Source organism: Centropristis striata, chromosome 16 (genome assembly GCF_030273125.1).
Source record: "Centropristis striata isolate RG_2023a ecotype Rhode Island chromosome 16, C.striata_1.0, whole genome shotgun sequence".
Lineage (NCBI taxonomy): Eukaryota > Metazoa > Chordata > Actinopteri > Perciformes > Serranidae > Centropristis > Centropristis striata.
The window spans coordinates 33,913,862-33,936,442 of record NC_081532.1 but is presented as its reverse complement, the minus strand read 5'-3'; the positions used below and the strand labels follow the sequence as shown (position 1 = coordinate 33,936,442).

The window sequence follows — 22,581 nt, the reverse complement described above, 5'->3', positions numbered from 1 at the left end:
TCCTCATCAGAAATTTTTACATAAGTTGCTGGCTGTGCCTCTTTGTATACATAACAAAGATATGACTGTTGTCCAGTGTTCCACACTCAACTTTTTGACCGTTTTTGACATCAAGGAACTCAAAGTTGGCTCCATTTTTACATACTGTGTTAGTGAAGAAGTACCCAAACTGAGACACAGAAAGACATGTTTTTTTTAGATTAGATTAGATTAGATTAGATTAGATTAGATTAGATTTTATTTGTCATTGCACAGAAATACAATGAAATTCAATGCACTCACGTACTGGACTCATAAAAAAAGCATAATAAATAGTAAATAACAAGATACATTCTTATCATCTCATCTCAATAAATAGTAAATAGAAAAGATACATTCTCATTCTCTCAGCACTTAGTATATTCATGTCATTCATTCACTGTACCATCAACTTAGTGCCATTGTATGCATTAAATTAGGCCGAGCATACGAGACATTTAGAAGACAGTAAACCGCTAATAAACTAACTAGAGAGTACCAATACGTGGAGTGCTGAGCCGCAGCATGTACACGCGCCGCCATTGCACAACAAATACCATCATTATTTACCGACACGACGAAGTGGGAGGACTTTTGTGCAGCAATTATTCATTTTTAAAACAATCAACTTCAATTACACGAGGCTGGTTACGTCAGGAGAAAGACTGATGTTCTTCGGTGATAAAACCCTGACAAATATTCTATAAAACATCGATGTTTCTTTGTGATCTACAAAGAGGAAACACAAACAGTCAAGTGGATATCTTTAATTATTTATTTGCACCTCTGTGTGTGTGTGTGTGTGTGTGAGTCCTTGAAGACACTGGGCCGTTGGGAAAGAGAGTAATCACTCAGACTAATGACATTAGCACAGATTAAAATGTCCTCGGCCTTTTTAGGAATAATTACAACCATGCCGGGAAACGCAGGCTGCACCGACCCAAACCCATCCACCATCCTTCACTGGACGCAATTTATGCTGCTGCTGCGTCAGTCCGCTCTATAAAAACCAAACATAAAACTCAACCGACACTGAATGTTTAGATAGAGCTGGGACAAACACATGAGATATACACTGAGATATATACAGGGGTCAAAGGCCAGAGGTCACGTATTGATCGCTGCTGTTTCTCCTCTTTCAGTTTTATGTACGGAGAGCTGACGGACAAGAAGACCATCGACAAAGTCAGACAGACCTTCGACAACTATGAGTCCAACTGCTTCGAAGTCCTGCTGTACAGAAAGAACAGTGAGTGCTCACTAACTTCACCAAGTGGATATAAAGTCCAGGCTGCAACTAATACTTACCTTTCATTATCACATAATCTGTTGATGAGTGATTGATTCATCATTTGGTGCATCAAATGTGAGTAAATGCTCATCAAAATTGTCTTTTTTTAATGCCAAAAGCCAGATATACACTGTAAAAAAAGACAGCTACTCAATAAAATTGAGGCAACAGATTGCACGCAATTTTATTAACCCATTGAAGCCTGGAAAGCGGATACGTCGTTTTGTAGTATTTGTATAAGCTCTCAAATACTTTTTGAATTTCATTTCTATCTGCTACAGAGGCTGAAAAATCTATTATTTAGTAGAAGTGTTGACACTTCTGATGAATTTCCAGAAAAACTTCAGGTTTTAGGGGCTTATTTTAAAATCGCCCAGTGGTTTTACAGGCAGTTTTAGGCGTCAATGGGTTAATTAAATCCAACTACGCTACAAGTTGAGTTAATAACAACTTAACAGGAAGTGTTTAGTGTCAATTAAAAACGGACTAATTCTATTATGTTGGGTTCATTCAAAACTCTCTTGATTTATAATTACATACACATAAAGATGATATTTAAAAAAAAATAAAAATAGGAAAGCACAATATTATTTATTGATTAAGTTGTCAAATTATAGTTATTTACCTGCATTCTTGAACAGAAAAAAAATTAGTTTTTTTTGGTTATATGTTCTGCTTGATTAATTTCAACTCAAATCTGGCTATAAAAAGGTGTTTGGATGTTTGTACGACGGAACAGATTCACTAATTTTTTATTAAATTTGTCCCAAAATGTAATTGAACAGTTAATTATACAAGATTTCTGGATCCTTAATCTGTGTCCTAATTCTAAAGCACACAGTGACTCTCAGCAGAGTGTCAGTGGACACTGCTGCTCATCATTCAATGCACAAAGGAAATCAAGCTTTTTATTGCTTTTAAAAAATATATTATTCTTGGCTTTACTGGATAGTGTAAGGGAGAAGTGAAGGGTAAGACCTGCAGCAGAGAGACCTCGGGATGGATTTGAACCTGGGTCCACTGCAACCCTAACCCTAAGCCTTAGACTTAGACTTAGCCCTTTTTTATTGCTTTTTATTAAAGAAAAGTGTTTTGCCACCTTGCTTGATCCAAATATTCCTAAAAAAGTTTCAGAAAGATGTTAATTCTACAACCCTGACTCCAGAAAAAAGTTGGAAAAATGTTAAAAAAAATGTAAATAAAAGAGAATATGACTCTTTGCTAATCCTTTGTGACATATAATAAGTTTTAAACTGAACAAACTGACTTTCTAAACATAAACTCTGAACAATGTGTTTTGTTTTTGTTTTTACACAACATCCCAACTTTTTTGGAATCAGGGTCATACTTTATGATTATTATTTAGGTTTTAGTGGCTGTTCTCAACCTTGGGGTCCCGACCCCAATTGGGGTCGCGAAATGATTTCTGGGGGTCGCCAAATCATTTTGGAAGTCAGCTCTGTCTCCACTGTGTTAATGTGTTCATGTGTTAAAGTCTTTTTGGTCGTTTAATGTCTTTTTTTGTTCATTTTGTGTATTTTTTTTGGGTCATTTTGTGTATTTTTGGTCATTTTGTGTCTTATCTGGTAATTTTGTGTCTTTTTTGGTGACTTTGTGTCTTTTTTTAAAATCATTTTGTGGTCAATTTGTGTCTTTTTGGTCATTTTGTTTCCTTTTTTTGGTCATTTTGTGTATTTTTTTAGTCATTTTGTGTCTTTTTTGGGTCATTTTTTGTCATTTGGGGGTCAATTTGAGACTAAACTATCAATTACAGACCTATAATTGAAGGACACAGCTGAGATTTCTTTTACGTCTCTGCAGGAAGTCCAGTTTGGTTCTACATGCAAGTGGCTCCCATCAGGAACGAGAACGACAAGGTGGTTCTGTTCCTCTGCACCTTTAAAGACATCACTCTCTTCAAGCACCCTATTGAAGACGAAACCACTAAAGGTGAGTGTTTGACTGCTGCAGGAGGCTGATTTTACACCCAGAAGCATCTGTGCACGCACAACAAACCCCGTTTTGCGTTCTTTGGAAGATTATTTTTGGTGCATTTTATTATCATGTCATTCACAGTAGAATTTAAAAAGCACAGAGCTGTGTGTTGATGGATTTGACAAACCTGCTGATGTGAGAACACGACGTGCAGCTCGGTGCAGCGAGCCACCAGAGAACATGATTTCCACGCTGTCTCTGTTTTATTAGATAGTAAAGAGTGGGAACCAAATGAGTACATGGCTGGATGCCCCACGGTGTCATGTAATGCCAGCCGGCTTTTGATGTGACATATAATTATGTGTCTTCAACTTCCTGTTCTTCCTCTCCAGTCATCAACCTCCCTGATGTTTTCATTCTCTGGCTTCTCATAATCGTCTTCTTTGTGTTAATTGTCCTTCATTTTTCCTCTCTTTCTTTTTATTAGGAAATTTCACAACAATTGACAAGTACAAATGGATTTACAGCTGTTAGTATCAAAACTGTACAGAGCCAAAGGTTTTGTATCAATAGTTTCTTGTTCCAAATGTTCATTGTCCATTCCCTTTTAATAATATGAATATGTAGAGAAAAAACAAAGACATACAATTTAACTATTTACATCTAGAGGGGTATGGAGGCAAAAAGTAAATACATAATATGAATAAATAAATATAAATGTCTGTAGCAGTTGGGCATCATTCAGTTGTATTCATGTCACTGATATACAGTGGGAGACCCCAAAAAAAGAGAAGGAAATCAAATAAGTTTCTTCAGCTTGTTACCTTTACAAAATCCGGTCTTAAAGGTTTGATGAACTGCACCCATCTTTCCCAGTGTTTCATAAATATGTCTAACTTTAGGTTGAGAGAAAAAGTTATCTATTTCCATGGTATAAATATCTATTGTCACATCTATCCAATTATTAATTGTAGGTCCAGTCTGCAACATCCATCATTTAGTTAGGGCCTTTTTTCCAGCTGCCAGTAATGCACCCATTAAATATTTGTCAATAACATTCAGTTCTGAGGGGATATAACCTAAGTACATGATTTTGAAATCAAATGGTATGTGTGTTAAAAACATCCTATTTTTCCTCTCTTCTTGATGTTCTTTTCAGTCTCAGTCCTGACCTTCCTCTCCTTTATCCTCTCTCCACAAATACAAGACGCAAACAGAAAAAACTGTAAACAATCAGTAAACAAACATCCAACAGAAACAAATAAATCAATGCAGATCAATTATTTCCCTTTAAAGAAGAGGAAACATACATGCATGAATATGAAAAAGAGGAAAAACAATATGTATCAGGAAATAAATGGGACAACTTTTTGATTTAAATGTTTCTAAAGATAATGTGCACTGGCACCCTAAATGGTTTCATTTTCCCTAATGATAAATAATAATAAAGATGATGCAAAGTTGAAAAAACCTTTAAATGATGAGGCATGATGGGGGACGTCATAAAGAAGTCAACACTTTGGTGGAGTCATTGGGTGAGAGGAGGGGTCACAGGGTGACTGTCACAGGGCTGACACATAGAGACAGACAATCACACTCTCATTCACTCCTACGGGTAATTTAGGCTACGTTTACACGAGGACGGTCTGAACAGAAGACGCAAAAGTGGCGTCGCGTCTTCACTTTTTATTCCTCGTTTAGACGAGCGTTTTCGGGAGGAAATCTGCTGCATACGGTGACGCAAAAGTGTGTGAAATGTGATTGTATGCAGCCAGGCGGTATCACTTAAAGCCATAAGAGCATCTTTGGGCATGCAGAAGTTTTCACGCCACACATTTTCATCAGCTACTCCTTCCACAAAGTTCTCCACCATCACTAGATCTCCCAGGTCTCGTTCACAGCCGTCTGGCTCCTCCGACCAATTGCTGCATCCAGAATGTGATGGAGGTAATTCCAGATCCTTCTCTGTTCACTAATACTATCTGTACATATCCTGGACATTTGGTGGAAAGACTCCTGTAAGTTTATTAGAGCTGCCAGAGCAGCTTGAAGGTCCCACCATGGAAATAATCCACGTTTGTTTATTTCCTGTACTGGAGCATGTATGTGACGTAAACACATACGTGACGTGAGCAGATCAGATCAGAGTTTTGTGTCTTGTCAGTGTAGACGACACGCTACGGAGGAGAGGATTACACTTTTCCACTTTGGAGGGTGGTTTCAGATTTTTGCGTCTTTAACCCCCAAAACGCCATCACCGTCTAAACGAAAGGCACTTCCAATAAAATATTTTGTCGTTTTCACCCGCGAGCGTCCTCGTGTAAACGGGGCCTTGGAGTCACCGATCAAACCTAAGCTGCATCATGTCTTTAGACTGTGGGAGGAATATTGAGTACTGGGAGAGAACCCATGCTGACACGGGGAGAACATGCAAACTCCACACAGAAGAGCTGCAGGCGGGAGTTGAACCGAGAGAAAATGTTCAGTTTCCTGAGAACATGAACTCATTAGAGGTTGAGAAATCTGCTGATTTTGTAGCAGATTGTTCATGAAGATTGCAGAGGTGTAATATAAACCGTAAATAAAAGATAGATGTGGCCTCAGTACGACCTCACAGAGCTGAGAGCATCACTGAAGATACTTTCTTCACCTTTGTCTTCATCCTCTTCTTTCTTATGTTTATTTTTTATCTTTTTACATTCTCCTCCTCCTATTTTGTCAAAATCTTTTTCTTTCTCTCTTCTGTCACCATCTCCTCACCAAATCTTCCTTTCCTGCTCTGGCTTCCCATCCTCCTTTTTCTTTTATTTCCTTTCTTATTGATACTTTTCCCACTCCTCTTTTCCTCTGTCTCCTTCCCTTTAACATCCTCTCTTCAGTTTCAGTTGTTCTCCTCCTCCTTCTTCCCTTCTCCCTCTCCTGTCCTTTCTCTCCCTTTGAGAAGTCTGAGAAGATTTTTGCTCGCTGCAAATCTTTTTTCCTCCACCTTTTTTTTTTTATTCCATCCCGAGCTGTGTCCTGGATAGAAAAGAGCGAGTGGAGTGGTGTTGTGTCTGGTGCGGAGCGTCTCCAGCTGTCAGCTTGTGTTTGAGGAGGTCGTGCTGCTGTCAGGACTCACGGGAGAAACGGGCGGCGGTGTTGTCCCCTGCGTCCTGACTGATGCACAGTGTCACTTCCTGCCCTGGGAGCTGGTTTTAGGCGCCACTGAGCGGGTGTGTTTGCCCTTTAACTCTCACCCTTCCCCCTTTTTAATGTACACACACGTAAACACGTGTGCACACATGCAGCGAGTCGCTGCAGAGACCTGCTCCGAGTTGTCGTGTGATTTGTTTATTCATCATTATGTGTGCTCAGCGACACGTGAACAACATGGGTTGAACATGCAATTAGAGCTTGAGTGGAACTAATATTGTCACATCAGCGTGTTGCCGTCTTTGCTGGTTAGTTGCTGTTTCTGCTGATGATGTGATGAGCTTCAGATTCACTGCTGTAATAAACCATGATTTGAAAAAAGCACCAGTGGTCTGCTAACCACAGTTCAGTCAGAGTAACATCCAGTTCTGGTGGGTTTTTAACCTTTGTTTTCCATGTTTTTGTGTCTAAAAGAGAGTTCTGCGGCTGTAAAACCAGCTAGCTTTTTTTATTGCTGAGGCCAGTTTTGTTTCCACTGTCACTTTCAGTTTTAGACGGCGCCTCGATGGAAACGCAGTGATGTTAAGGCCAGTTTTCAGGTGATAATAATGACTCATTAGAGGCATCAGGTTGGGAGACACAGATTATTTCTCATCAGCCCGGTTTATGTTTTTATTTTAGTTGACTAAAGGCGCTTTCACAACCCAAGTCTGTTTGGTTAGTCTAAATCATAGTAAAATTGACGCTACTGGTTAGTTTTGAGCTTTCCCAATGCTGTCTTTGTTGGTAGTTGAAAATGTAAACACAGAAATAAGCAACATGGAGTGTTTTTAAAAAAAACCTCAACTCTGCACTGATCTATCAAGCACTAATCCTTTCTGCTCTGGTTTATCTTGAACTATTTTATTTTACCGTCATTGCAAAATGTCTTTAAAATGCAGATTCACCTACACTATAAAAAATGTTTGTAGAAATTACAGTAAAACACTGTCAAATTGCATCAGGAATGGGGCGTAAAATTAAAAATTGTGTATCACCATAGTAGGCACTTTTAATTACCGTAAATCAAGGAATAGCACAATTTTTACTTTTACTGTCATGAACTGTAGGAAACGCACAGTTTTGCTGTAAAAATATAACATTTTCATGTAAAGTTAATGGAGATTTGCCATGATGTGTGAATGAATGACACAATTACCTTAAAAATAAAGAGAATATTCAGTCTAAATTAGTTTTTGCTGATATTTAAATTTACAGTAGAAAACCCCCTCACTGTATTTTTTACGGTGAAGTTCTGGCAACCACAGCTGCCAGTAATTTACCGTAAATTTAACAGATTATTTTTTTACAGTGTACAAACCGCTCCTTTTTGAACTGGTCATCTTGAGATCAGTTTAAAAAGTTAAATATGAGTATAATTGTGTTTGAGTCCCCAGTACAGTTTCTGATGCATTCATTGTGAGATTCTCAGACCTTTTAAAATGAAATAGTGTTGAACATGTGAACTTAAGTGCATAATTAAACAGATGGCTTTTAATAGCAGTCATACACAGTAATGGAGGGTCCTCTTTAAACAAAATCACTTTGGCAAAAGGCTGCACTCTGCTGTTGGGGAATTGGACTGACGGGTCAATACACCACGGTGTGTTCGAGTACAGTACGGCGTGAGGACGCTGTGTCACTGAGCTGGGTGATGCAGTTCAACTCGCCCGGTTATCAGAGCCGTTTGTGGTTGAGGGAGATTCGCCGCTGCAGGCCTCGGCAGCTGACTTCACTCGTGCTGCAGACTGAAACTTCCTCTCAGCTTCGTCTGCGGCTGCTCCAGCGGCTCGGCACGCCACAGCACGTCAGCATCAGCTCCAGAGGTCCATCCTCAGCTTAAAATAACCCTCTTATTGTGTAACTGTGTGTTCAAGCTGCTGTTTTGCCTAAAATAACCCTCCGTTTTACTATTCTTAGTGTGCACTGCTTTCTGTATTGTTGCTGAAACATTTATTGGTGTCAGAGCGAGGGAGAATTATGTTATTTTCAGCATCTTTTCAGCATCTTTCCCAGAACAGGTGCCTTTTATTTATTTATTTTAGATTGCTTTGCTGCGTGCATGGTAGTGGTTGTTACTGTGAAGCCACAGGCAGCAGAGCAGGTACAGTAAATGGTGTCATCAGTTAGGGGGAGCAGCAAAGTGAAGCTGTTAAAATGAACATCATGTTGTTGTGTTCACTGTTTGCTTTGTCAGCAGCTGTAGAAGCTTCACAGATGGCTCTTCCCTCAGCCTCAGGCGGGACATCATTACAGGTAGAGTGAGTGACGAGTAGTGAGAGCGCAGCCTCCGGCACAAACACGGAACAATCGAGCTGATGAATTCATCATCGTCACTAGACGTGGTGCATCTGTGTGCAGTTTGCATGTTCTCCGTGTGTCAGGTTTCTCTCCGGCTTCCTCTCAGAGTCTCAAATCCTGCAGCGATAAGTGTATAATTGGTGACTCTAAATGTGAGGTGTGTGTGGTTGTCTGTCTCTAAGTGCAGAAATCAGCTGCAGCACCCCTGTGACCCTAATTAGGATAAGCTGTGCCAGATAATGAATAAATGCTGTCATTTTTCTTGCTCCAAGAATATAAAAATTAAGAAAAAAAGCAATAAAAATGCCCGTTTGACAGTTCCAGCAGCCCATTCAGCACAAATAAATGATGTAAACACAAGTTAGCTAAAAATCCCTCCAATAATAAAACCCTATTTGTTTTGACAAGCAGATCATTTATTTTTAAAATGACAAAATATTTAATTATATTTTTCTGTAAATTCATCAGCTTTACAGCTCGACATATACTACTACTAATAGTTTTTAATGAGTTTGTCAGAGGGTGTCTTATGCTCTCAGAGGCAGATCTGTGATTCTGGGCTATATAAATACAATTGAGTTGAACTGAATCATTGAATTAATATGTTTATTATGTGGGTATTATTGTGGGCTTGAACTCATTGACTTCACTGTTAGCTACAGCCAAGGTCACACTGAAAGAATAATAACGGTGAAGAGTATTATCTCACACCAGGGCTGTCGTATCCCAGTCAGGTCTCGGTCTTTGTCTCGAGACCAGCCCTGCACTTGTCTTGGTCCCAGGATTTGTTGGACTTGGACACCACTGACCTGATCTTGGACTTGATTTGGACTCAATACAAAACATTGTGAACCAAACATGTTAGGTGCATGTTAAAGCAACACTAGATCCTTCAAAACACTCCTATCTCAGCAACAAAAATCGACATTATTTTGCACATGTATGCATGCAGCGATTAATTGATTAATTGATCGTTAACGTTATAGCGATGAGGAACTGTAAGCTGCCCACACTGTAAAAAATGTTTGTAGAAATAACAGTAAAATTCTGTCAAATACATCAGAAATAGGGTGTAAAATTAAAAATTGTATATCACTGTATTAGACACTTTTAATTACCGTAAATCATGGAATAGCACAAAACTTTTACTTTTTTCTGTCATAAACTTGAAGAAACACACAGTTTCGCTGTAAAAATATAACATTTTCATGCAAAATTTATGGAGAAATACCATGATGTGGGAATGAATGACACAATAACCCTAAAAATAACAGGATTATTCAGTCTAAATGACAGTTTTGATATGTATCTGATATTTACATTTAAATTGAGAATAGAAAATCCACTCACTGTAATTTTTACGGTGAAGTTCTGGTAACCACAGCTACCGGTAATTTTCCGTAAATTAAACAGATTATTTTTTACAGTGCACCTGTAAGCAGCTGTGCTCCATGCAGACATTTCTCAAACTTTAATTTGTAGGCTTAGGAAGATTCGTATTGCAACTAGCCGATATATGGTTAAAAACAAAAAAGTATTTGGTGTTTCTCAAACGGAAATTATGTACGTGTTAATTTACATACAGAGCGGGGAAGTGGAATCTGATCACGAGTGGTCACTGAAGACGCATGTGGAGACGCAGACACACACACACTGAGAGCTGTCCACTTGTGTTCAGATCACTCAGACCACATGTTATATATATATTTATAATATATATATATATAGTAATTCACTTTGTGTCTGTATGTATCTGGGGCTCAGAGGTGTTGTGGAGTTAAAACCTGTGTGATAACCTCAGTGACATCATGTCTCTGGACTCTCCTGCTCCTCCTTTCCTTCCAACCTGATTTATTAAATATGAAGCGTTTCTGCGGTGCCTGTGTGCTGATCAGGTGTCCTCCATGCGTCTGTCTGTCTTTTGAAGGACGAAGCTCTCTGTGAATTCAGTGCGAGCCGTCCTCGGTGTGGAGCCGCTGATCAAAATCTCATTCCAGAATTCACTTTGGTGGTGTGTGCACCACTTCTGCTCCCCTGTTATTTTTAGCCCAGGTTTTTTCTTTTTTTTTTCTTTTCATTTTTTTAAAATTTCTACTTCCATTGTGTTCCAGTCTGATAAATCAAGCATTCTGGAGGGAAACCACAGCAGCAGCAGCATTACTATGAGCCGTGAAACAGCCCTCTTATTCACTTGTCCTGCAGTTTCCCCCTGTTCTCTGCGTGTGTGTGTGTGTGTGTGTGTGTGTGTGTGGTCCTTTTGTCCTCATGTGTCAGTGTGTACAGTGCGAGCTGTACGCTGTCACTGTGTATTTACATGAGTGCCAACAAGACAGATTCCTCCTATTTCCCTCCATGATGAAAGTGGCTCTGCGTTTGCTTTCCGAGCCAATGGTTAGCAATTATTACGGAACACATTAGGGCACGCTGCTGTATAATGCATGCACACAATACAGTGAATTATGCAACCTCAGCTACTGTATGGGCAGTATAGGAAAAGCACTTAAGACTGTGTCGTAAGTGGAGTAATGCAATAATGGAAAAGTATAGCTTTACAAGGAAAAGTCCTGCAGTCAAACTTCTGCTTCAGTGGAAGTTAGAATGAAACAGGCTTTTTCCAGCTGGTCACATCAAACTGTTTCTGATGGTTACTCTCTACTATTTTAGCAAGGACCTGATAAATAATAAATGTTTTTTATCACAAGAGTAAAGCAAGATGAGCTGTTAAGACACGCTTGTTTCTGTCCCAAGACTGCTGTTAGTTTGCTTTTTGTTTCCTTTTCATTTACTCTAAGTGAGTTTTCATAATGATGTCATTAATGTGGCCAACTCAGGAGATTGTTTTCACACGTGAGCTCATGTAAATGTCCCAGAACAACATTATGGAATAATGGTGATTACTACAATGTGCTGCAGCAGCTGCACAAGAAGACTCAGAGTGAGTCAGAAATGTTCATTATAGAACAATAGAAAGCTCAGGTTTGTTTTTATTAGCCACCTGAAGCTGCAGGTCACAGCGGCCTGGCTCAGCTGAGTGGGCTGATTTGGGAAACGATGTGTTTCTGCTCATTATCTCGGCCGAGGAGGTCATGTTTTCAGCTCGCTGTGTTTGTCTGTTTGTCAGCAGGATTAGTGGAAAACTGCTGGTCCAATTTTTATAAAACTTGGTGGAAAGGTGAAGCATAGGCCAAGGATACACACATTATTTCTCATCACATGATGGGCTGATTTGTGCTGCCTTTATGTGGTATCGGAATAATCAGAAAAATGAGTCAACAGGAAAAACAGCCTCAAGTCCAAACATCAGAAAGTCTGTAAAAATGTCACCTGATGTGTTTCCTTTGCTCTCTGTTGTCATGCAAATACTGGAAACTGCTGTCAACCTGTTGTTTAAATGCTCTAACTTCGAACATGCCACACACCTCCTTGTAGTGTCCATGTTGTTTCCACATTTCTTAAAGATTTAAAGCTCATGAACTTACTAAAGTCAGAAGAATGACTTCCAAACTTGTGTAATGTGACCATGTGAGGAGCATGTGAATGCACCATTGGCTGTGGTGGAGGTCTGTGATCTCCAAGTATTATTGCCTAAAGTAAACCCTTTTCCTATGAACACAGAACTTTATTTTGAAAAGCCACTTGTCAAAAATGTCACACCGTCACCGACAAGTCCAAAACTGAAGCGAATGGAGCCTTTTGTGTTGGTTTCACATGCAGAGGGCCGTGACAAAGTGTCTGACGAGCTGGAATGACTCCTTCAACTTCTGTCCTTTACTCAACATTTTTAAGTCGAAGTCAGATCTATTTATAGAGCCACACAATGTGCTTTACAAGACCGAGAGCAGTAAATGTATGATGACATACAATACAAGCTTACGCATGATCAAATGTAGAAACAGATACAGGCACACATTGATGCACAGTGCACAATTATTCAGTTAAAACAGGAGCAGACTGCACAATGGTAAAAAGAAATATTTTAAGTCTACTCTTGAAGGAAATAAGTGATGTTTCATCTCTAATATCACCTGGGAGGCCGTTTTTAAAATCAAGTTTCTTTTATTCACTGGAAGTCAATGCAAAGATTGAAGTACAGCTGTGATGTTTGATTTTTTTCCTTCGTCATTCTGTACAAGCTGCAGTCGCTTCCAAGGTTATAATAGTTTTGGATTTTTCATTAGTTTTAGTTTTAATTTGGTTGTCAATTTTTGTTTTCAAATTCAGTTAGTTTTAATTAGTTTTTAGAGTGAGTTTGCTAGTTTTGATTAGTTTTATTTTTTGGAAAATGCTTAGTTTTAGTTTAGTTTTTATTAGTTTTAGTGTTAGTTTTAGTTTTTTGTAATGGGGTATTTTTGGGTGCCAGATTCAATAAGGTCACAATAAATGTTTCCTTTATTTTCTTTGTCTGATCCATCTCAGCCCCAATAAATTTACTAAGTCATAAAACCAGATAGATGAAATAGATTTCATATCAACCAAAAAGGTTTATGTATGAAAAAAGTTGTCAAAGACGAAAAACTAAGGACATTTTCACTATAATTTTAGTTAGTTTTAGTTAGTTTTGTAACCACACAATACAGTTTCAGTTAGTTATCGTTTTTAAAAAAACTCCCGTTTTTATTTTTATTTCAGTTAATGAAAATGTTTTTTCAATTCTAGTTTTCGTTATTTCGTTAGTTTTCGTTAACTATAATAACCTTGGTCGCTTCACAGTGTTTTTGCAGCGTCCAGAGAAGAGATTATTGCAGTAGTTGAGTCTAGTTTTTCAGCATCAGAATAAGGCAGAAATCCTCCAACCTTTTTGCAGTATTTTCAAGGTGGTAGAAATCTGATCTTGTGACTTATTGATATGAGGGTGAAAGTGAAAGATCTAGAAAAATATATCCTGTCAAACAGCTAAAACAATGTAGTATTATTAAGATGTTTTAACCCAGCAGAGGCTATATTTTTTATCTTATTTCTTGTTTTAATAAAAAAAACTGAATCTACAAAGTAAAGAAATGCAGCATTTTCATATAAAAGTTGAGTTTGCAACTTTGTAAAAGCCTCTCAAGAAATAAATAGTTGTAAAATTGCAGTATACAGTATACTGGAGAACACTTGAGTTACTTCCTCTCACCATACAGTTTTCTATAAGAGAAGCATTAAGTGACAGATGTCTTTGCAAAAAGCCCCGAGTCATGCAAGCTTCCAGCAGCGTACTGTACATACAGTAAGTTATACAAGCATTAGTGCAGCACTTTTTCCTGCAGGAAAGTTATTAGAAAAAGCTCCAGTTTGGCTGAGAGCGCCCCGGCTTATTATGTATGATGATCCAGAACCAATTTAGTGTATTAGCATATAGAAAATCGCATAAAAGACGGTGCGCCGCGGCTGAAGATGTATGGGAAGTTACACAAAAGCTGTAGTCGCTTCACAGTGTTTTTGCAGCGTCCAGAGAAGAGAGTATTGCAGTAGTTGAGTCTAGTTTTTCAGCATCAGAATAAGGCAGAAATCCTCCAACTTTTTTCAGGTGGTAGAAAGCTGATCTTGTGACTTATTGATATGAGGGTGAAAGTGAAAGATCTAGAAAAATATATCCTGTCAAACAGCTAAAACAATGTAGTATTATTAAGATGTTTTAACCCAGTAGAGGCTATATTTTTCATCTTATTTCTTGTTTTAATAAAAAAACGGAATCTACAAAGTAAAGAAATGCAGCATTTTCACATAAAAGTTGAGTTTGCAACTTTGTAAAAGCCTCTCAAGAAATAAATAGTTGTAAAATTGCAGTATACAGTATACTGGAGAACACTTGAGTTACTTCCTCGCACCATACAGTTTTCTATAAGAGAAGCATTAAGTGACAGATGTCTTTGCAAAAAGCCCCGAGTCATGCAAGCTTCCAGCAGCGTACTGTACATACAGTAAGTTATACAAGCATTAGTGCAGCACTTTTTCCTGCAGGAAAGTTATTAGAAAAAGCTCCATTTTGGCTGGGAGCGCCCCGGCTTATTATGTATGATGATCCAGAACCAATTTAGTGTATTAGCATATAGAAAATCGCATAAAAGACGGTGCGCTGCGGCTGAAGATGTATGGGAAGTTACACAAAAGCAGCTACAACAGTTTTCCTGGAGGGGAATCGGGTGATTGAGACTCATGAACGTCTTCTGTTCCTGTGTGACTCTCGGTCACTGTTGTGTTTGGCTCTTTCACGCTGCTGCACACAGGAATGAATGGCTGCAGTGAAAAGAGGGTGTTTTCAGGCGGCTGGAGGCCTGAGGGTCAGAAGCTCTTTCAAAGTCCACTTTTTCTTGGTAATGGTCTCTTCAAAGGGTCGGGTCGATCACGACGTGTGATGGCTGTATGTGGAGCGCCTCTGTTGTGCTTCTCTTTGCCCTTTCAAACACATTTAATGTTTATTTTTAGCGCAGTACAGTAGGAGCACCCGACCTCTTAACTGTGTTTGCTTTCATTTAGCAGCAGCGGGGGAGAAAATGATCCCCGCTGGACACGCCGGGTTTATTCAGATGCACAGAAAGTAACGGTTTCAATATGATAACAAAAGCTGCATCAAGAAGAGGAAACAAAAAGAATGTTTCATAATGCTTGCAATGCATTTCCATGGGATTTATAATTAATTTTGTGCATGTAGCACTTTTTAAAAACAATGATAAAATGCTTATCGGATACCAAAACAAGAGTTTATTAATCACTGGCATTGGGATGAATAATAAAAAGGTCACACAGAAGTTAGAGAAGGATTTTAAAGTTAAAGGAAAAAATACAGGAATGTTGATCAGGATGCACAAAATATACACTGAGACACTGAAACATAACGTAAATATGAAAGATTTTAGCTGGCTTCTCATTTGTTTATTTCAGCTGCAGTCTATTGGAAAAGTAAAAAAGAAAACATTAATATTTTATATTCTGTCAATGAATGCAGGTAAAAAAGAAGAAAATGAAAAATAAGGCTAATAAAAATTTAAATTGTTGCAATATTAATTTGTTGTCCTCAAAACAGAATAATTTTAGGTCACATCTTTTTCAGTTCCAGTTATTATATGCAATATAACTGAAGTTTGTCATTATTACCAAAAGTGTAAAACTACTAAAACCAGTTTACCAGTTTGTCACAGTTGGAAACTTTAAAACACACCTACAGACATCAGCTTTTCCTCCTAAGCTTTTATTTTCACCAGACAAACATATGCTAAATGTAAAGTTCTGGAGTTATTGATCCCCTGAAGGAGAAATTCTCCTTCATCTCCTGCTTCCACAAGAAGGTCAGAGCTGGTCGCACAGCTGCAGAGCAGAAACCCTGCAGCTGCTGCACACTCAGTTGTGTTCAAGGACACTTTCTGCAGGCCGGGCATGGAGCCGGGGCTTGTGCTGCGTTCACACTGTGTCGGGATTATTGTAAATATGAACTACCAACTGGGAAAACCACAGTTCTGCCAGCTCTCTGGTGGCAAATACATGTGGAAGCTGTGGGAATATTTTGTTGCTCCAGTTCGTCCCCACTGGAGCCATGAAGTGAGTCAACAACAGTTTGTGTGTTTGTGTGCATGTTGAATTCTCTGATCTGAGCTGTGTTTAATGTCTCCCTCCTGCAGGATGGACCAAGTTTGCGCGGCTGACACGCGCTCTCACCAACAACCGCAACTCGCTGCCCAAGCTGGCGCCCATCGACAAACACGAAGTCACCCATAAACAGTCCAGACTGGCAGAGGTGAGCAATCACACACACAGCACAGCTACGTCAATAACATGCTGATCTAACCGCTGCTCTAAAGCAGTTTGCATCATATATTAACCTGCAGGAAACCAATGAAACCAATCACTTCTGATTCATGTGAGTTTCCCACTTTTCTTTGTTAATCATCAGTCCGTCAGTATGTGGCCAAAGGTCCAAACTTAGATCAGCCTTTTCACTCCTTTTCACTCTTGCAGGCTCGCTTAACTCAAAATCCGTGGAATAGCCACGGAATAACTCAAATTTCCGTGAAACTGACACGGATTTCGCTACAATGCAAGTTAATGACAGTCATATCCCGTGGCTATTGGTTTGTTCCAAGTCACGTGACTTTCAAGGTCCCAGCGGTCAGAACAAAAAACATGGCGGACAGTTCTCTCATTTTTAGTGAAAAATCAATATTTTGACTTAGTTTCTGCATAAAAATGGATTTTGATCACATTTCTAGCGAGAAATATATGTTTTATTTTCTAAATATTCACTCAGTGAATGTACATAATCACTTTGTATGTTGGAATAGCCACGGGATATGACTGTCATTAACTTGCATTGTAGCAAAATCCGTGTCAGTTTCACGGAAATTTGAGCGATTCTGTGGCTATTCCACGGATTTTGAGTTAAGCAAATCCGTGGCTATTTCACGGATTTCTGTGAGACCATGTTGTTCACTGAAGTAGCAGAGATATGAGGCAGTAAAGACACTAACCTAAATACCCAAAGGTAAAGACAAAGTTTACTATTCTACATTTTCAACAAGATCTCCAACCTAAACGACAGAATAGATCAAACATAAATAAGACCAAAATAGATTACATATTCGCAGTTTGGTTGAATTTAGGCTACAAAACCACTAACCTAGGATTAAAATGTCTTTTTTATCTTTTTAATTTGTCTATTACTTGAACCATTTTTAAATATTTTTCTGCTCATGCATCTTAGAGTTACATCTTCTCTTTTATTTAGTTTTTTATTTATGCATGTATGTATGTATGTATTTTAATATTTAAAATTATTATTAATTTATTATCTGTTAGTCTATATATATGTATAATCATGCTTTACTTTTAAATTATTTATTATTATTTATTTATTATTATTTTAATATTTTTTTATCTAGCTTTATCACTTTTTATTGTTATTAATATTATTATTCACTTTAGTTTTTACTTTATTTTATTTTATCTTACCTTATTATATTTTTATTTATTTTATCTAATTACTTGTTTATAATGGGATGGGTTGGATGGGCTGGGCTGTGGGTGTATGCCTGTTTTTATGTTTTATTATTATTATTCATTTATTATTCCTTTTTTTATCTGGAGCCCTTTGTGATACATTTCTTTTGTATGAAAAGTGCTATACAAATGAAGTTTGATTGATTGATTGATTGATTGATTGATTGATTGATTGATTGATTGATTGCTTGATTGATTGATTGATTGAATGATTGATAGGGCAAAACACTTCCTGGTTACTACACATTACTTAAATGCCTCAAACTGTGACTAGAGAACCAAACAGGTCAGATATTCTGAATAGAACAGTTTGTTCCCTGATATCCTGCAGGATTGAACTCACCTCAACTCTTGAGTTTATTGTTCACACAGTGAAGAACACATCACGACAGGTAACGCTAGATAACCTGCCACCTGGAAGCTGCTACTGCACACACACACACACACACACACACACACACACACACACACACACACACACACACACACACAGACACACTCGCTCTGTGCTCTTAACATTATTTCTGCACAAATAAATCCTCATATAAAACATTAAGAAGCACATTCAAAGCATTTTATTAACGCTGAGTTAAAGCAGCTGCACACGAACACATGCATTAATAGACAAAGACACGCAAGCATACTGTACTCACACACACACTCACTCACACACACACACACACACACACACACACACACACACACATTCTTGTTTTTCTATCTTTGTGAGGGCCCTCATTGGAATAGTAAATTCCCTGTCAAGGTTATAATAGTTTGGGATTTTTCATTAGTTTTGGTTTTAATTTTCGTTGTCAATTTTTGTTTTCAAATTCAGTTAGTTTTAATTAGTTTGCTAGTTTTAGTTTAGTTTTTATTAGTTTTAATGTTAGTTTTATTTTTTTGTAATGGGCTATGTGTTGGGTGGGAGATTAAAAGAGGTCACAGTAAATTTTGCCTTTATTTCCTTTATCTTATCCATCTTCATTATGTATGAAAAAAGTTGACAAAGACGAAAATTAAGGACATTTTCACTATAATTTTAGTTAGTTTTGTAACCACACAATACAGTTTCAGTTAATTATCATTATCATGTGACCTTTAACCCTTAAAACAAAGTCTGAAATATCAAAAAAGCCTTTAAAGAAGTGAGGACCGGCCGAAATGTCCTCACTTTGCAAAAACGTCTTCACTCTGTTGGTTAACCCTATAAAGCCTGAACCACTAAATAATTGCCAGAAAATTCTTCTTTTTTTTAAAACTGGAGTGTTTATTGAACCTGCTGACAGGTAATTAACAAAAAAATCTAAAAACAATAGGCATATATGATTTTAATTTGTATCATATTTGATACATCAGTTCTTTTTGTGCAATTTGTTGCTCACAGTTTGTTCTTGAACTAACAAAAACATATAAAACCCAACATTTTAAACCTTTTTAAGACTTTAATTCCTTTTAACATTTTCCTCAAACATGCAAAATATTTTTTTCCATATAACACAACATCGTACATCTGCTGATATGAAGTTTTCACGCAGCAATGACTGATCCACCAGTGGAACCTGCATATCATTTTGCTATATCTTGTATTTTTGTGCAATTTGTTGCTCAGTTTTTTTTTCTTCCACACATGTATACATCAGGTTTTTCAGGAAAAAAATATCACACTGATGATGTATAGGTCTCAAAAACTTGTGTATCAAATATGATACACTTGGCTTTATAGGGTTAAAAACGTGTTCTGGTCCTCACTATGTAGGGAATACAAGAACACACACACACACACACACACACACACACACACACCCTCAGCCATGCGTCCACTCACACTCACATGCCAACTTCCCCGGAGCTGCAGTTGTTTGACACAGCGAGCGGTGGGCGCTCCGTGCTCCCGTGGACTGCGGGTGTCATTAATATTTCATGTTGGGTGTGGAGACAGAAGCAGGGTGCTGTGGCCACTCTGAATGATTGTGACTGCTGCTAGAAATTTAGAAAATGGATTTCGGGCAGCGGAGAAGATCGCTCATGTCTTATTTTTCTCCCTCACCCACCTGTTTTATTCATGAAGCTTTGAGTTTGAGGTGTATCGCCTTTAATCAGAATTTGTTTGACTTTCATCCCTGATTAGCACATGAGGCGAGAAGCGGGATGTGTGTTTTCTAGCAAAAGTGTTACTTCCAGTGTCGTTTAAAGGTGATGAAGGGAGCAGAGACAGTGGAAGAGGGGAGGAGAGAGGATGGAGAAGGAGGAAAGATGCAGAGCAATGAGCGAGCAAAGCAAGATGGAAAATAATCAAAGTGCAAAGAGAGGAAAGAGGAAGTAATGAAATAAGGAGTAAGAAGGAAATATTAAGGGGAGGGAAGAAGGGAGGCAAACACATGGATGTAATAAGGAGGGAGGAGATGATTAAATACCTAAAACTTGAGACAGGAAGTCTACCTACAAACTGGAGGTGTGAGCTTTAAGATAAATGGGTTGGAGGCTTGCTTGATGAAATAAACAAACATATTTTAGTCCCAAACTAAGAACTTAAAATCAATCTTTACCTCTGGTGCTTTAGTTTTTACCATTTGTTTTTATGCATCGTTGCAGGCTGCAGCTGCATCCGGAGACTTTGTGTTTTAGGTCAATGAAACCTCACAAAATACATTTTTGTTCATAACTCGCATGGCATCGGATGGCATCCGTTAGCCGCTAGCATCAGTTAGCCGCTAGCTTTCGCTAATGACCGAATTTCACAACAAAGAAATAAGAGTTAGCAGAATTTTTGTCCCTTGTTTTGTACTTAAAGATATAAGTAACAACAACTCACCAACTTGTTTTTGAGCAGACAACTGGCTTCCTTTGTTGTGCTAACTTACATTATTGCCCTAAATGTCAGTAATTTATATTTCCAAGTTTTACAAAATTAAATCACTGTTTTAGGCAAAAAAATACAAGTTGGCTTTTTTGCAGTGTAATAAGTTCCAAGCTACCACTGGCTCTCTCCCGTGTGGAGCCCGGTGCAGGGTGGAGAGGGTTACATAACATCCTGAGCACGCTCGATAGATATCGCAGGTGATCCATCTGAAAGCCACAGCTGGCGTCTTCTGTCGAGGACGCCGTCGAGTGTCAAATAAGAGTTTTTCTTTTCCTTTTTTTTTTTTACCCCCACAATGCCGCTGGGCTTATAATTGGCGGTCTTGTTTGGGGCTCTTGACCAGGAAGCGTTAGACTGGCAGCTCTGGTGATGAGGAGGATGTGAGAGGCAGCGACTCTGTTATGAAACTGTCTGTTGATCCTCAGCTCTGCTGATCCTACTCAACATCAGACTGATGCTGATGCTGGCTGGGGTTAACTGAGGGCTCTCACTGTGATAGTAATACTGATATTATCATCATTATTATCATTATTATTATTATTATTTGTACTTTTAGAATTGCACTGTATTGATAACCTAACTACATTTAACATCATGGCTATTATGCAGTTGGACAATGCAATCATTTTTCCCACAGTGCTGTAGAAAAGTCAGTACAAGTGGTGCAAGATCTGCAGATAAAAGCAGTAAGTAGCTTCAGTAGTAGTGATAGATTTGGTGATAGATTATTTGAATTTTGTAGGCCTAATTAAATAACAAAGAATGAATGCTTTAAAAACATTTGTATGTTGCCACTGTTGTGTTTTGTTTGGTAGGTATATTTATTTTAGGTGCACATTATAACACAGAAATGTAAGAAACTTATACTTTAACTTATACTTTTACCAGATACTTTAACGTTAATGAGAGAAGCATGGGACCACCTGCAATTTAGGCCAAAAAAAAAAGCCATAAAAACAATCCTGTACGCTGTACCGGCTGCAGCACGTAGTAGTGAGTTGGATTTGGTGTTTTAAAAGACGGTTTAAGATTGAAAATAAATGCACTAAATGCTGGAAGGGAATCAAAGTGAATCAAAGTGTCATAGTTACAAACCGTGGTGCACAGACAGTCTACAATCAAGGATGGTTTGAATCAACTGGCAATGCCTGCCTATGCTGTAACAAGATGATGCAGTCTGCCATTGTTATTATTGTGCTTAAAGTTGGCTCTAATGCTTCCAGGAAAGCAGAGACGTATACAGTGACATAATGACGTGGCTCTCTAGTCTGTGGAGAACCAAACAGGTTCTGAGACGGATTAGCAAGTTGAACCAACTGTCACCAAGAACAAATCCCAAATACACTCAAAAAAAAAATAAAAATATTTCCATCCAACAAATATATGTAGCCTAAACTCAAAACAAGTGCATCGATGCAATATAGTGTATTTGAGTTAATGTAGCTCACTTTTTTTTTTACATTTGGTCGAACTCAAATTAATAACATGTATGTATTGTATTTAAATTGAGTCACCTCAACTCATTTATGTCAAGGAGAGCTAAAATAAAGAAATTGTGTTCGTTCAACCTAAAAACATAGAATTGGAAAACTGAAACTCTGAAGGGAAGGACAGGGGAGTAAATTAATACATTTTAGGTTACACTTCTTAAACTACTTTTGATTTGATTTTAATTGATCTATTTTCATTAGATAAACAATACATGAATGTGTCACATCTAAGAAGGGCTTGAATCATTTTTTTGAGTGTATAAAACTTTGGTGAATGTCGGAAATTTTGTGAAAAGTTGGTTGTAAGAAGAACAGTTGGTGAATGAGGTCCATATGTGTGAGTAATACTTATAAAAAGCAATATTACTAAAAGAACTTGTAGTAAGAAGTTGCAAACAAAGTAGCACAGTTAATGTATCTGTAGCTGATGATATTCAAAAGAGAAACACAACCAAATATATTTACATAGCAGCTAAAAAGTGTATGATTTATAGTCTTGTATTATATATTTGTTGCTGCAGACTATATTACAGTTGATGAGC

The 22,581-nt window shown here is 38.0% G+C and overlaps 1 protein-coding gene across 4 annotated transcripts in view; it reads left to right on the top strand.

The window, feature by feature from the left end:
- Nucleotides 1–22,581, top strand: part of kcnh5b (potassium voltage-gated channel, subfamily H (eag-related), member 5b) — a 207,322-nt gene that overhangs the window by 14,949 nt on the left and 169,792 nt on the right. For all 4 annotated transcript variants that reach the window (XM_059352752.1, XM_059352749.1, XM_059352751.1 and 1 more), the window contains exons 3-5: nucleotides 1,161–1,267; nucleotides 3,131–3,259; nucleotides 16,315–16,430. In XM_059352752.1, coding sequence (XP_059208735.1) covers nucleotides 1,161–1,267; nucleotides 3,131–3,259; nucleotides 16,315–16,430 — 352 coding nt within the window. The remainder of the gene's footprint in view (nucleotides 1–1,160; nucleotides 1,268–3,130; nucleotides 3,260–16,314; nucleotides 16,431–22,581) is intronic.